General features: G+C 38.4%; 1 protein-coding gene across 1 annotated transcript in view; it reads left to right on the forward strand.

Annotated features, from left to right (window-relative positions):
- Positions 1-7,022: 7,022 nt before the first annotated feature.
- Positions 7,023-17,079, forward strand: part of LOC101117804 (glycerophosphodiester phosphodiesterase domain-containing protein 4-like) — a 112,347-nt gene continuing 102,290 nt past the window's right edge. The window contains exons 1-2 of the mRNA XM_027960074.2: positions 7,023-7,202; positions 12,982-13,085. Coding sequence (XP_027815875.2) covers positions 7,023-7,202; positions 12,982-13,085 — 284 coding nt within the window. The remainder of the gene's footprint in view (positions 7,203-12,981; positions 13,086-17,079) is intronic.

The raw sequence follows: 17,079 nt of genomic DNA on the forward strand, positions 1-17,079 counted from the left end.
TATGGATGTAAGAGCTGGACCACAAAAAAAGCTGAGAGCTGAAGAATCGATGCTTTTGAACTGTGGTGTTGGAGAAGACTCTTGAGAGGCCCTTGGACTGCAAGGAGATCAAACCACTCAATCCTATAGGATATCAGTCCTGGATATTCATTGGAAGGACTGATGCTGAAGCTGAAACTCCAATACTTTGGCCACTTGTTGCGAAGAATTGACTCATTGGAAAAGATCCCCATGCTGGGAAAGATAGAGGGCAGGAGGAGAAGGGGACGACAGAGGATGAGATGGTTGGATGGCATCACTGACTGATGGACATGAGTTTGAGTAAACTCTGGGAGTTGATGATAGATAGGGAAGTCCATGGGGTTGCAAAGATTTGGACACGACTGAGTGGCTATATTGACTGATTGACTGATAGCTGATTAACAATGTTGTGATAGTTTCAGGTGGAACATGTATTTTACTATTTTTTTAAACCCTTAAAAACCTTAGTCTCCAGTGAAAACCAGTAAGCAAGCAACTGTAAACATAGCAGAATTTACTGATTGGAAACTTATGACCATATTCTATAGCCACTAGGAACATACACTTTCTCACAGCATAATTTCTTTCCTCAGTATAGTTACAGAGAAGGCAATGGCACCCCACTCCAGTACTCTTGCCTGGAAAATCCCATGGGTGGAGGAGCCTGCTAGGCTGTAGTCCATGGGGTCACAAAGAGTTGGACACGACTGAGCGACTTCACTTTCACTTTTCACTTTCATCCTTTGAAGAAGGAAATGGCAACCCACTCCAGTATTCTTGCCTGGAGAATCCCAGGGATGGGGGAACCTGGTGGGCTGCCGTCTATGGGGTTGCACAGAGTCAGACACGACTGAAGTGACTTAGCGGCAGCAGCAGTATAGTTAAAGATGTGTATCCAAAGAGCCCAAACACCTATAATTTTCCTCTTATAAGCAGAAAAATGTAGATAAACTTCAACCTTGTTCAGCAACTAAAGTTCTAGTATTGTATATTATTTGGAAATGATCTGGATATTCAGTGATTTCCAATTATTGAACTTAACAAAACCCTAAAGTTTCAAGTTACCAAATATCTAAAGAGATCATTTTAAGGTATCACTAGATAGTCCTAAAATTTAATAATCCCCAAAGAGTTCACCAAAAAAAGCTCTTATCTTCTTTACATGTGATTTACTGAAAAGTTTCATCATGGAAAGTTATTTTTTTGACAGATTTTGCAACAGTAATAATGTGAACTTTATTAACTTTCAAACTAGGTGCAAAATATTTATACTAATTTTGATAATGCTTAAGATACGCCTACACTAAATAAACCAACAATCTTAAACTGACTTTAATATTAGATATTAATCAAATTCCATATATTTCTCGGATCACATGGACCTGAAATTCATTCAGGTTAATTTTTTTTTAAATATTTCTAAGAAGTTATATAGGCATTTAATTTCTTTTAAGGCAGTTAAATAAAACTCACAAATTCATTTTTGGTAAAAACTTTCAGAGGTAAAGATACATCATAAATGTGTACAAAGACATAATCAGAGATATCTGCCTTCATTTTAAAACTTAGTCATGATTTAGGTATATTACAATTTACAACTTGTTAGTTTGTATACAACATTCAGAATAAGTTTAATTTACTCACTTGAGTTTAAAAGACATCTTAAGCTCCACCATCCTTTTTTTTTTTTTCCTTTTTTTGCCAGTTTCTGGTTCTGCTAATTAAGCCAAGGTCATAGTCTCAGGCATGTGTTTGCATTTCAAGACTATAAGTGTTAAAACTTCAAGATTTCTCCTAGTAATGCTATTGTTCCCTCTGTGTCAGAATCTTGAGAAGATATATTATCAAGCCAGCTTCTTTAACTGCATATGCCAAAAAAAATTGTTTTTTAGAATGTCAAAAAAACTCATCTTGGTGATTTTCAGGGTGAGATTTCCTTTAGTTCTCAGTTAAGTGAGTTCTTGCAACTGTTGGCTCCATACCAATTACACATGAAGCCTGCTGGAATTCCAGTGGGTGGTTGCCTGTCTGGGAGCTAGAAAGCTTTAGAAGCATGATTTCACATTTTCTTTTAGTTTCATTTGAATATAGAGTATTTCCAAGTTCTCAGCCCCCAAATAGCCACTGTTTAACAAACAAGACAGTCATATATAGACAGACAAGACAACCAAGGCCAAAACATAAAAAACCCCAAACCAGAACCTCAGGACATTAACCCAGGTTTGGAGTAACCCTGCAGCTGTAACATTTTTATTGTCCCTGTTAGTGTGGGGCCCTAACCCATGATCCTACCACATTCCCACCAGTTGGGCCTCTAACTCACCATCTGGACAGTTTAAACACAGGTACTTTTTAATCAGGTTATTTACCCACAAATGTCTTCCAGACCTAGAAATTGTTTCTTATGTGCCGTGAAAATAATGCACCAAAGGTCAGCAGCACCATGCCAGGGGAAATCCAAGGCATTTCCAAAACCCTGGAACAGATGGACCAGGCATCTGCTTGGACTCATCCACAGGCTCGAAATGCCAGTAGAGAACCAATAAACCATGATCAAAAAGTCCCTCTGGAGTTACCTCCCATCTGGCTCCCTGAATTTGTTACCAAGTCAGTTTTATTTGCCTGATGTGCAATAAACCAACCACAAATACACCAGGGTTTGTAGCAGAGAACAAATTTCAGAGCTAGTAATAAATCTTAGATCCAGGTCCCTGAAGGTGAGGGGGCTTGAGATATTTATGAGATAAAGAACTTGGGTGGTCTTACCTGTGGGAAAAGGTAATTGGAGGTAGATAAAAGGTGAGGTAATTGGTGTTCTGTGCAGGTGTATCTGAGTTACATTCTTCTTCATGATGGATGCATGTTCAAAAGTGGAGATGCTTATCATGATATGAGGGTAAAGTTTGTGGCACTCTGACATCAAAATGTCATTCATCAGATACTTGAGCAGGCCCAGTTTTAGGGTTAGTGGTCCCAAAGAGTGTATGTGGGCTTGAACTGGACAAGGGCTGACTCCAGGTCCCTAAGCTATGTGAAGCTTGAAGGGTATACAGTTTGATCAGTGAAGGCAGTCTGTAAGCAGAGGGTGTTTTTAAACGGGTTGTTCTCTTATCTGCTGATTGGTTCTACAAGCTCAAAAATTTCTGTTCACCTCATTCTGGTCATCCTATGGTATATAGTTTCAGGATGGCTTTTTTTTTTTTTTTTTTAACCTTATGAGGCAGTTTCAATTTCAGTTCTTGGATATTTAACAAAACCAGTTGTGTGGCTCAATATATGATCATTTTTAAGAAAATGTTCATTTTTGATTAGAAAACAGTGTGCATTCTGTGATTATTGAGTACATGTTCTCTAAATGTCAATTAAGACTAGTTAATTAAGACTAGCTTTTTAATCAAGTTGTTAAAATCTTCTATATAGTTAGAGAATTTTTGTCTATTTATATCCTTTGTTAAGATAAGTGTGCTAAGTCTCCTACCATGATTTTGGAGTTGTCTGTTTTTCCTCTAGAGGCTGTGTGATTGGATGCCTATAAATGAAAATTTCTTTTTTAAAAAATCATTTTTCATCATTATGAGATGTCCCTCTTTGTCTATGCTAGTTCTTTTTGCCTCAGGGTTCTTTGATCTGCTGATAATATAATGAAGAAGATTATGTCACATGACCTCTCACCTTTCCTTTAATTACATCCTTCGTGTTCATAGTTGTCGCCATGCAACTTTACAGTAGACTCCCACCATTTGTTGACATACTCTGCTTTTAACTTTACCATGAAGACATCTCTTGAAGCAGGGGTTTGAAATGGTTTTATACCTTGGGTCTTACTCTTTTGGACAATTTCGATCACCGTGAGAACATATTCAGGCCAACCTGGTTGAGTGACGCATGGAGCAGAATTATCTGGTCATATAAACAGAGGCCAGTATAGATGAGTAGAGTGAATAGTGAATCAGCTCAGATGTGCAAGCAGTAAGTGCTTATAATTATATGTGATTGAGGTTTTTGCCCTTGCTTTGTACATAGCATTATCCTGATAATGAAATACTGATATGTATAAAGTTTTATGTTTCTCTATTCTTTCACTTTCTATTTCAATAAACCAAACTCTTCTAAAGCCTATGTGGTTTAGTAATGCTGTTTTAATCCAGTTAGACAATTGTTTTTATTTGGAACATTTAGTTCATTTACATTAAAAGGAATCAGTGATATATTTGGGTTTGAGTCTGGCATTTACTATTTGCTTTCTGTTTGTTCTCCTGTTCCATGTTTATTTTCCCTTTTTTTCACACTTTTTTGTATTCATATTTATAATTTATTTTTATCTCCTTTAGATTCTTAAATATCTTATTGAAGTTTGTAGTATACATATTTCACTTATCCAAGTCTATCTTCCGAAGAAGGCAATGGCACCCCACTCCAGTACTCTTGCCTGGAAAATCCCATGGAAGGAGCAGCCTGGTAGGCTGCAGTCCATGGGGTCGCTAAGAGTCGGACACGACTGAGCGACTTCACTTTCACTTTTCACCTTCATGCATTGGAGAAGGAAATGGCAACCCACTCCTGTGTTCTTGCCTGGAGAATCTCAGGGACGGGGGAGCCTGGTGGACTGCCATCTATGGGGTCACACAGAGTCGGACACGACTGAAGCAACTTAGCGGCAGCAGCAGCCTATCTTCAACTGGTAGTCCACTTTGCATATAGCAGGGAACTGTACAACAAACAGTACACTTTCAGTTTTCTACCTTTGAATTATCACTGTCATCCATTTTACTTTTACAGCTGTGCTAAGCTGCAGTAATCATGATTATAATTTTGCCTTTAAATATTCAATTATCTTCCAAAGTGATTTTATAAATAAGAACATTCTTTTCTACCTATGGGCTTCCCTGGTGGCTCAGATGGTAAAGAATTTGCCTGCACTGTGGGAGACCTGGGTTCAGTCCCTGTGTTGGGAAGATCCCCTGGAGAAGGAAATGACTACCCACTCTAGTATTCTGGCCTGGAGAGTTCTGTGGGCAGAGGAGCCTGGCAGGCTACAGTCCGTGGAGTGTACACATATTTATGCCTACACATATATTTACTATTTCTAGTGTACTTCATTCCTTTATTTAGGTGTCCATTCTCAACCTGGCACTTTTTCCTTTCTTATCAGCAGACCTCCTGTAACATTTCTCATAGTAGAAGTCACCTGTTGATTAATTCTCCAGTTTTTAATATCTGAAAGGGTCTTTATTTCACTTCTTTTTTTTTTTATAACTTTCATTGCTGTATGTTAAATTCTAGGTTAACATATTTGTTTCTTTATTTCTTCAGTTCTTTGAAGATGTTGCTCCACTATTTTGAGGCTCACTTTTAAGTTTGTTTGGCCATAGCCGCCTTTAATGTAGGCCTTTTTTATTTTTATTTTTTTTGCACTACTGAGGAAATGCCCTTCTAAGTATGTTACTTGGTGGCACATGCAAGGTTTTTCTGCTTTGGTAGAAACTATCCCCAGCCTTTTATGAGCCCTGGGAATTGACTCACACTTTTTTTGTGTGGTTCACTCCCTACTCTCAGATAAGTTCTTTTGAAGTATGTATTGATTAGTATTCAGTTGAGAAACACAGGAGAGACACAGGGGAACGCTAGTCTCCCTAAACTCCTGTTTCTTTTTGCTCAGTCTGGGGTACTGCCAGGCTCAACTACATACCCACACCCAGCACTTTACCCTGGAAAGTAAGTGAGATTTTAAGTGAGACATAACATTCACTTCCTTTGTTTTCCTTCTATTGAGGATTGCTCTCCTTCACTGCTTATTGCATGCTATCTGAAACCTATTTCATATTTTGTAGTTTTTAAGTCATTTAATGTGGGCAATTTACTCTAGCCCTTATTATTCCATTTTGGCCAGACGTGAGTATTCAGATGTTGTGTTCTTAGTTACAACATTAGAATGTCTTTCACAAGAAAAAAACCAACAAAAAAGTGGAGCATAACAAAGTTTTCAGGGGCAAAGACTGTCATCTGGGATCAACTCTAAGATTTTTTGTCATTTGATTTAATTTTTTCTTTCTTTCCCCCAATTCCACACATTCTCTGGAAGTTCCTTTGTCTGAGAATTTTATCCTGTCACAGGGGGATGAGAAAATGTGGTAGTGACAGCTAGATGTCTTTCAATATCTGTTTTTCCTTTTTTTTTTTTTTTAAATCACTAGTAAGAAAACACCTGTTAGTGAAATGTCATGTCCAGTTTCTTGAAATATCCTTAAAGGGGAGCACCCTTCTTTGTTCTTCCTTCCTTCCTGCTAGTTGGAATTTGAAGTGATAGTTATCATTTGAGCTTCCATTTTGTACCCTGAGAAGGAGCCATGTGCTGTAATGGAAGAGCAAACTGGAAGATGTCTCAATTCTAACGACACTGGGAAGCCACATACCACATAATTTGTTTATACCATTTTGGGGCCAATTTTTATGGCAAAAGCAAAAATAAACTTGTCTAATTTCAGCCATTGCTGTTCTGAATCATCCATCATTTTTGACTGAGGCTCTCAAAAAGCCATATGTGAGAGAAGAGAATGACAATGGGAAGGAATGTGTGTGTCTGAGTAACTCATTAGCCAAGGATTGTATTTTTTCATATACTTACCACCCATGCCTCCAAGTTCTAAAGCTACCTCAAGACCACACTACAGTTTTAAAAACACATTTGTATCTATTATCTAACTTGATGTTTTCAACATCTATTAGTTGGCTAGGGCAAAGAATATGGTACCATTTTAGAGGTAAGAAAATTAAACATTGAATAGTGTAATGTCTACAATAAACACTAAACTAGTTCATGAGAAAGAGAGGGTGAAGCTCTATTCTTCTACACCAAATCCAATGCATCGTCCTAGATAGAACTTTTGAAAGATCTATCTATCTATGGTTGATAGATTCTGTAGAACTGTGGGGCAGGAAATGTTTGAAGGAGCTACCAGATTCTGACTGTTTTATTTACCATTCCAGCAAAAGGGTGAACCATGGATAACACTGATGAGACTGAGAATGAGGAGACAGGAAGATGGAGAAACTTAAATTCATGGATTAAATGCAACTTCAACTATGAATGCTACATGACTTTCCTTAATGGCTGCTACAGCTGCAACTGGGAAGCCAAACAGGAGAAGAAGGCTAGACGACCACTCTGCTGCTGCTCTTTGGTACAGAGAGATGGGAGGGGGGAGACAGACCACACTTTCTTTTGCCTTGAGAGAATTGCTATAATTTTGTGTGTGAGTGTGTGTGTGTGTGTGTGTGTGTGTGTGTGTGTGTATGCCTAAATACATCATATGTAATGGGTCAAAAATAACTTTATTTAGAAGGCTAAAGGTGATCAGAATTGGATAGCTAAAGAATAGAGAATGGCAGAAGAAATGGTATCAGAGGAGGAGTCAAAGGGCTTAGTATAAGGTGTATTTTAGGTGGAACAGAGGATAAGAAGAGAGAAGTGATGCTAACTGAAGCTACAGATGGAGGCAGGACAGATGTTGTGTGGTTTTAAGAATTTGATTTCTGCCATGTAAGCAGTAAAGAGTGCCTAGAAATTTTTAAGATATTGAGAAACACAGTAGTGTGTTTAGTGAAAAAAGAATTTCCATTGTTGAATTTATGCATACATGGCAATAAACAGTAAGTGATCAGATGGAAAAAATGTTTTAACCAAAGTATGAAGTATCTTTATGTCAAACTAAAATATTTGAAATTTATCCTCATAACAGTGTGGAGGCTTTGAACATTTTTGAATGAATGGCAACAAAAAAATCAAAATAAAAAAATGGGTTTATTCCTCAGGTTTATTGAATGTGTGCCACAGTGAATAAGACCATTAAGGTTTCTAACCCTCCTGCACCTCACAATCTAGTGGGATGAGTTAGGCAGTAAACGGTAATGAAGAAAGATGGTGCTGGCTAGAGAGAAGAGCTCTGAAGATAATACGTAGGAAAATGTGTTATGTGATGGGAACGTGGTTATAAAAGACTGCTTTGAGACATGTCTGTAAAGAAGACGTGGGGGCCAGCCATGTATATGCATACAGGCAAAAATATTTCAGGCAGAGGAGCCAGTAAGTGTGAAACTCTTGAGGTAGGAACAGATTTTGTCATGTTCTAGAAACAGAAAGAAAACCAGTGTGGCTGGAGTTCAGAAATGGCATCAGTTGGTAGAATGAGTGGAGGTCAGGAATGGGCAAGGCTTGACCATGTAGAGTCTTTGGGCCATGGCAGAGAGTTTGGGTGATATTCTTGTATAGTAGAAAGCTCTGGAAGAGTTGTGAGCAGGGGATTAACTTTATCTGACATATGTTTTTAGAAGGACACACATGTTTTGTGTAGAGAGTATCAGTTCAGTTCAGTCTCTCAGTCATGTCTGACTCTTAGTGACCCCATGGACTGCAGCACACCAGGTCCCTCTGTCCATCACTAGCTCCCAGAGTTTACTCAAACCTATGTCCATAGAGTCAGTGATGCCATCCAACCATCTCATGCTCTGTCGTCTCCTTCTCCTCCCACCTTCAAACTTTCCCAGCATCAGGGTCTTTTCAAATGAATCAGTTCTTCACATCACGTGGCCAACGTATTGGAGTTTCAGCTTCAGCATCATTCCTTCCAATGAATATTCAGGACTGATTTCCTTTAGGATGGATTGGTTGGATCTCCTTGTAGTCCAAGGGCCTCTCAAGAATCTTCCCCAACACCACAGTTCAAAAGCATCAATTCTTTGGCTTTCAGCTTTCTTTATAGTACAGCTCTCACATTCATACATGCCTACTGGAAATACCATAGCTTTAACAGATGGACCTTTGTTAGCAAAGTAATGTCTCTGCTTTTTAATATGCTGTCTAGGTTCGTCGTAGCTTTTTTTTCCAAGGAGCAAGTGTCTTAATTTCATGGCTGCAATCACCATCTGCAGTGGTTTTGGAGCCCCAAAAGATAAAACCTCTCACTGTTTCCATTGTTTCCCCATCTATTTGCCATGAAGTGATGGGATCAGGTGATATGATCTTAGTTTTTTCAGTGTTGAGTATTAAGCCAGCTTTTTCCCTCTCCTCTTTCACCTTCATCAAGAGGCTCTTTAGTTCCACTTTTGCTTACTGCCATAAGGGTGGTGTCATCTGTATATCTGAGGTTATTGATATTTCTCCAGGCAATCTTGATTCCAGCTTGTGCTTCATCCAGCCTGGCATTTCTCATGATGTACTCTGCATATAAGTTAAATAAGCAGGGTGACAGTATACAGGCTTGATGTACTCCATTCCCAATTTGGAACCAGTCCATTGTTCCATGTTTGGTTTTAACTGTTTTTTGTTTGTTTGTTTGTTTGTTTGTTTTTGACCTGCATACAGGTCTCTTGAGGTGGGTAAAGTGGTCTGGTATTCCTAACTCTTTAAGAATTTTCCAGTTTCTTGTGATCCATACACTCAAAGGCTTTAGCATAGGCAATGAAGCAGAAGCAGATGTTTTTTCTGGAACTCTCTTGCTTTTTTGATGATCCCACAGATTTTGACATTTTGACCTCTGGTTCCTCTGCCTTTTCTAAATCCAGCTTGAACATCTGGAAATTCTTGGTTCACATACTGTTGAAGCCTAGTTTGGAGAATTTTGAGCGTTACTTTACTAGAGTGTGGAATTAGTGCCATTGTGCAGTAGTTTGAACATTCTTTGGCATCGCCTTTCTTTGGGATTGGAATGAAAACTGACCTTTTCCAGTCCTGTGGCCACTGCTGAGTTTTCCAGATTTGCTGGTATATTGAGTACAGCACTTTAACAGCATCAGGTTTTAGGATTTGAAATAGCTTAGCTGGAATTCCATCACCTCCACTAGCTTTGTTTGTAGTGATGTTTCCTAAGGCTCACTTGACTTCGTATTCCAGGATGTCTGGGTCTAGGTGAATGATCACAGCATTGTGTTTATCTGAGTCATAAAGGTCTTTTTAGTGTAGTTCTTCTGTGTATTCTTGCCACGTCTTCTTTATATCTTCTGCTTCTTTTAGGTCCATCCCATTTCTGTCCTTTATTGTGCCCATCTTTACATGAAATGTTCCCTTTGTATCTTTAAGTTTCTTAACGAGACTCTAGTCTTTACCATTCTATTTTTTCTTCTATTTTTTTTGCATTGATCACTTAGGAAGGCTTTCTTATCTCTCCTTGCTATTCTTTAGAACTCTGCATTCAGATGGGTATATCTTTCCTTTTCTCCTCTGCCTTTCACTTCTCTTCTTTTCTCAGCTATTTGTAAGTCCTCCTCAGACAACCTTTTTGTCTTTTTGCATTTCTTCTTCCTGGGGATGTTTTTGATAACTGCCTCCTGTACCTCCATCCATAGGTCTTCAGGCACTCTAAAGAACTACAGCCAGTCCCTCCCACCAGGAAGCTCCCACAAGCCTCTTTTCCTCACCCATCAGAGGGCAGACAGAATGAAAACCACAATCCCAGAAAACTAACCAAGCAGATCACATGGGTCACATTTCTAACTCAATAAAACTATGGGCCATGCTGTGTAGGGCCATGCAAGACAGATGGGCCGTGGTGGGGAGTTCTGATAAAACATGGTCCGCTGGAGAAGGGAATGGTAAACCACTTCAGCATTCTTGCCTTGAGAACCCCATGAACAGTATTAAAAGGCAAAAATATATGACACTGAAAGATGAGCTCCCCAGGTCGGTAGGTGCCCAATATGCTACTGGAGAAGACAGGAGAAATAACTACAGAAAGAATGAGGAGATGGAGCCAAAGTGGAAATAATACCCTGTTCCGGATGTGTCTGGTGGTGAAAATAAAGTCTGATGCTATAAAGAACAATATTTCATAGGAACCTGGAGTATTCAGTCCATAAATCAAGGTAAATTGGAAGTGCTCAAACAGGAGATGGCAAGAGTGAACATCGACATTTTAGGAATCAGTGAACTAAAATGGACTGGAATGGGTGAATTTAATTCAGATGACCATTATATCTACTACTGTGGGCAAGAATCCCTTAGAAGAAATGGAGTCACCCCATCAAAGTCAACAAAAGATTCCAAAATCCAGTACTTGGGTACAGGCTCAAAAATGACAGAATGACCTCTGTTTGTTTCTGAGGCAAACCATTCAGTATCTCACTAATCCAAGTCCATGTCCCAACCACTAATACTGAAGAAGCTGAACAGTTCTATGAAGACCTACAAGACCTAGAACTAACAGCAAAGAGATTTCCTTTTCATCATAGGGAACTGGAATGCAAAAGTAGGAAGTTAAGAGATACCTGGAGTAACTGACAAATTTGGCCTTGAAGTTCAAAATGAAGCAGGGCAAAGGGTAACAGTTTTGCCAAGAGAACGCACATGTCATAGCAAACACCCTCTTCCAACAACACAAGAGATGACTCTACACATGGACTTCACCAGATGGTGACTACTGAAATCAGATTGATTATATTCTTTGCAGCCAAAGATGGAGAAACTCTATACAGTCAGCAAAAACAAGACCAGGAACTGACTGTGGTTCAGATCATGAACTCCTTATTGCAAAATTCAGACTTAAATTGGTTTTAGAAAAGGCAGAGGAGCCAGAGATCAAATTGCCAACATCCATTGGATCATGGAAAAAGCAAGATAGTTCCAGAAAAACATCTATTTCTGCTTTATTGACTATGCCAAAGCCTTTGACTGTGTGGATCACAATCAACTGTGGAAAATTCTGAAAGAGATAGGAATACCAGACCACCTAACCTGCCTCTTGAGAAGTCTGTATGCAGGCCAGGAAGCAACAGTAAGAACTGTACGTGGAACAACAGACTGGTTCCAAATAGGAAAAGGAGTATGTCAAGGCTGTATATTGTCACCCTGCTTATTGAACTTCTATGCAGAGTACATCATGAGAAACACTGGACTGGAAGAAACACAAGCTGGAATCAAGATTGCCGGGAGAAATATCAATAACCTCAGATATGCAGATGACATCACCCTTATGGCAGGAAGTGAAGAGGAGCTAAAAAGCCTCTTGATGAAAGTGAAAGAGGAGAGTGAAAAAGTTGACTTAAAGCGCAACATTCAGAAAATGAAGATCATGGCATCTGGTCCCATCACTCCATGGGAAATCAGTGGGGAAAGAGTGGAAACAGTGTCAGACTTTATTGTTTTGGGCTCCAAAATCACTGCAGATGGTGACTGCAGCCATGAAATTAAAAGACGCTTACTCCTTGAAAGAAAAGTTATGAGCAACCTAGATAGCATATTCAAAAGCAGAGACATTACTTTGCCAACTAAGGTCTGGCTAGTCAAGGCTATGGTTTTCCCAGTGTTCATGTATGGATGTGAGAGTTGGACTGTGAAGAAGGCTGAGCGCTGAAGAATTGATGCTTTTGAACTGTGGTGTTGGAGAAGACTCTTGAGAGTCCCTTGGACTGCAAGGAGATCCAACCAGTCCATTCTGAAGGAGATCAGCCCTGGGATTTCTTTGGAAGGAATGTTGCTAAAGCTGAAACTCCAGTACTTTGGCCACCTCATGAGAAGAGTTGACTCATTGGAAAGACTCTGATGCTGGGAGGGATTGGGGTCAGGAGAAGAAGGGGATGACCGAGGATGAGAAGGCTGGATGGCATCACTGATTCGATGGACGTGAGTCTGAGTGAACTCTGGGAGATGGTGATGGACAGGGAGGCCTGGCGTGCTGCAATTCATGGGGTCGCAAAGAGTCGGACATGACTGAGCGACTGAACTGAACTGATCTGAAGGGAAAACCACTAAGTCATTAAGGTATGACCTAAACCAAATCCCTTATGATTATAATGTTATAAATAGGGTTCTACAAAATTCCACAAGGGTAAAAGACTACAATGGTCTCTCTAGCCTGAGGAGGGTAATGCTGCAATGTGACTATATAGACCTTTGGGGAATATAAACAGATGTTGCTGAGGTACAATGATAAACAGAGCTAAATGAGACCTCCTTCTTTCTCTTACCAGAGAGAGCGATTATTTTACCCTTGGTTGATTGTGTCCTTTTGCTTGTCTACGGTTTTACTTTTCGCATGGATAGAAACTTCAAATGAATTCAATGGCTTTGACTGGTGAGTTTCACTTTTTGTATTTTCATTTGTGTAAGGGCTCTTTGGTCTAATAGTCACATGGATCTTTCTTCAGACTGAAAAAGTCTGGTGACATAAGAGCGAGGGTGGACAAAGTTATAGTTTTGCAGCTGGTGGATGGGAGGCCTGACTCTGGGGAAGTATAAGCATGCTCAGCACCCTCAGCTACTATACCTCCCTTCCTTGCTCAGTCTCACTCTTAGACCAAATCTGGCTCAGCAGGAAGCTTTCTCTGTGCTTCCAGTCCTTCTATTCAGATGACTCCCTTGTTCTTCAGCCTCTTTTGCCTACATTTACTGATGCCTACACCAGTTGGTCTTCATGATCTTGGTCCATGAACCCTGGTGTCTCGGCCTCACCTCCAGCCTCTACTTCTTCCTTCTGTCCTCACTGGGTTTCCTAAGACTCTGGAGACAGAAACAGTGTCCCATCTCAGCATGCTTGTAGCCCAGTTCCTACTCTGGACTGCTCCTGGCTCTTCCCATTTTTCTGGCCTGGCTGGTATAGCATACCCATTAGTTGGTCTTTGAGGGAAAAAGGGGTATCTTTGAGTGTGAGGCTTTTAAAAAATGTAATATAGTTTATTTTTTCCTTCATAGAAATAAAGTATGGTTTGTTATTTTAAATATTAAGAAATGTAGAAAAATAGATAATATCATCTTATTCTTGAGTAGCAATCACTTGGTATACTTCCCAGTCTTTTCTCCTGTGCCTATTTTTATATTATGTTCATATCATATATATATAATTTTTATTTTTTCTCTCATTTAAAATAGTCATACACATTTTGAAAAATTATTAAAACTCTTAATGATAATCACTTTATTTATTTTTTATATTCAATTTTTTGCATTTTTATTTTTTCCCCTAGTTTCTGGGAAAATGTTTGACAACAAAAACAAGAGAGTTAGGAAGGAAAAGAAAATCCATTTTAAATGGTTTTAAAGTATTTCCTGATATGAAGGTAGTGTAGTGTACTTACTTAATGACTTTTTATTGTTAGGCTTTATGACTAAATTTCTGTTTTTATAAAATAATAGTGAAGAGAAATCTTTGTGTTCTGACTTACAGTCTTACAGGAAGTTCCCACAATGACATTATTCAGTCAAAAAGAATAAAAACTAGTAAAACTCATTGTGCCTGTTACCAAAGTATTTCTCAAAAGATAGTACAGTTTGCATTCACAATAGAGGTATTTGACTTTCTGTTTTAACCCTCCATTGACAGCATGGACTATTATAATTTTGAATTGTTTTTATTAATTTTATAGATGAAATTTGTTTTATTTTAATTTAATTATTTACCAGGTATCAAAACTTGTTTCCTTAGTAACTTATTTTATCTTTAGTTCTCTCTGTTTGAATATACATATCTTGTGGAATCTAATTTTCTCATTTATATGCATTCTTTATTTAGAGATAAGTTCTAAATTTCTCCACAGTATTGGAAATAAGAAATGCTTCATTTATTTATAAAATTTCCCTCAGTTTTAAAGAACTTTACATTGAGATATAATTGAAATATAATGTTAGATTTCTGTTAAGTATACATTACAGCATAATGATTTGCTATTTCTACATATTGTGGAATGATCACCACAGTAAGTCTGGTTAATATTCTTCATCACACATAATTTCAGATTTTGTGTGTGATGAGAATTTTTAAGAAACTTTCCCTTCAGTTCAGTTCAGTTCAGTTCAGTCGCTCAGTCATGTCCGACTCTTTGCGACCCCATGAATTGCAGCACACCAGGCCTCCCTGTCTATCACCAACTCCTGGAGTTCACTTTTAGCAACTTTCAAATATACAGTACTGCATTTGTAACTATAGTCACCATGCTGTATGCATTTTATCCCCAGGGCATGTTTATTTTATAGTTGGAAGTTTATACCTTTTTATCCATCTTCACTCATTTGTCCACCTCTCACCCCTGTCCTCTGGCAACCACCAATCTGTTCTCTGTGCCTACGAGTTAGTTTGGTTGGTTTGTTTTTATCTTTCATGTATAAAAGTGAGGTCATATCTTATTTATCTTTTTCTGTCTGACTGATTCATATTAGCCTAATGCTGACAGGGTCTATCCATGTTGTCATAAATGACATTTTTCATTTTTTATATGACTGAATAATGCTCCCTTGTGGTATGTGTGTGTAAGGATATACCACATTTGAAAAATTAAGTCATCTGTGGACACTAAGGTTGCTTTCATGTCTTGGTTATTGTACATAGTGCTACAGATGTTTTTAAATGATGACAAACCCACAGTAAACATTATCCTCAATGGTGAAAAATTGAAAGAATTTCCCCTAAAGTCAGGAACAAGACAAGGGTACCCACTTCTACCACTACTATTCCACATAGTTTTGGAAGCTTTGGCCACAGCAATCAGAGCAGAAAAAGAAATAAAAGGAATCCAAATTGGAAAAGAAGAAGTATAACTCTCACTGTTTGCAGATGACATGATCCTCTACATAGAAAACCCTAAAGACTCCACCAGAAAATTACTAAAACTAATCAATGAATATTGTAAAGTTGCAGGATATAAAATCAACACACAGAAATCCTTTGCATTCCTATACACTAATAATGAGAAAATAGAAAGAGAAATTAAGGAAAACAATTCCATTCACCATTGCAATGAAAAGAATAAAATACTTAGGAATATATCTACCTAAAGAAATTAAAGATCTATATATAGAAAACTGTAAAACACTGGTGAAAGAAATCAAAGAGGACACTAATAGATGGAGAAATGTACCATGTTCATGGATCGGAAGAATCAATATAGTGAAAATGAGTATACTACCCAAAGCAATCTATAGATTCAATGCAATCCCTATCAAGCTACCAATGGTATTTTTCACAGAGCTAGAACAAATAATTTCACAATTTGTATGGAAATACAAAAACCCTCAAATAGCCAAAGCAATCTTGAGAAAGAATGGAACTGGAGGAATCAACCTGCCTGACTTCAGGCTCTACTACAAAGCCACAGTCATCAAGACAGTATGGTACTGGCACAAAGACAGAAATATAGATCAATGGAACAAAATAGAAAGCCCAGAGATAAATCCACACACATATGGACACCTTATCTTTGACAAAGGAGGCAAAAATATACAATGGAGAAAAGACAATCTCTTTAACAAGTGGTGCTGGGAAAACTGGTCAACCACTTGTAAAAGAATGAAACTAGAACACTTTCTAACACCATACACAAAAATAAACTCAAAATGGATTAAAGATATAAATGTAAGACCAGAAACTATAAAACTCCTAGAGGAGAACATAAGCAAAACACTCTCTGACATAAACCACAGCAGGATGCTCTATGATCCACCTCCCAGAATATTGGAAATAAAAGGAAAAATAAACAAATGGGACCTAATTAAACTTAAAAGGTTCTGCACAACAAAGGAAGTATAAGCAAGGTGAAAAGACAGCCTTCAGAATGGGAGAAAATAATAGCAAATGAAGCAACTGAAAAAGAACTAATCTCAAAAATATACAAGCAACTCCTGCAGCTCAATTCCAGAAAAATAAATGACCCAATCAAAAAATGGGCCAAAGAACTAAACAGACATTTCTCCAAAGAAGACATACAGATGGCTAACAAACATATGAAAAAATGCTCAACATCACTCATTATCAGAGAAATGCAAAACCACAATTAGGTACCATTTCACGCCAGTCAGAATGGCTGCCATCCAAAAGTCTACAAGCAATAAATGCTGGAGAGGCTGTGGAGAAAAGGGAACTCTCTTACACTGTTGGTGGGGATGCAAACTAGTACAGCCACTATGGAGAACAGTGTGGAGATTCCTTAAAAAACTGGAAATAGGACTGCCTTATGACCCAGCAATCCCATTACTGGGCATACGCACCAGGGCAACCAGAATTGAAAGAGACTTGTGTACCCCAATGTTGATCGCAGCACTGTTTATAATAGCCAGGACATGAAAGCAACCTAGATGTC

Source organism: Ovis aries, chromosome 21, assembly GCF_016772045.2.
Source record: "Ovis aries strain OAR_USU_Benz2616 breed Rambouillet chromosome 21, ARS-UI_Ramb_v3.0, whole genome shotgun sequence".
Lineage (NCBI taxonomy): Eukaryota > Metazoa > Chordata > Mammalia > Artiodactyla > Bovidae > Ovis > Ovis aries.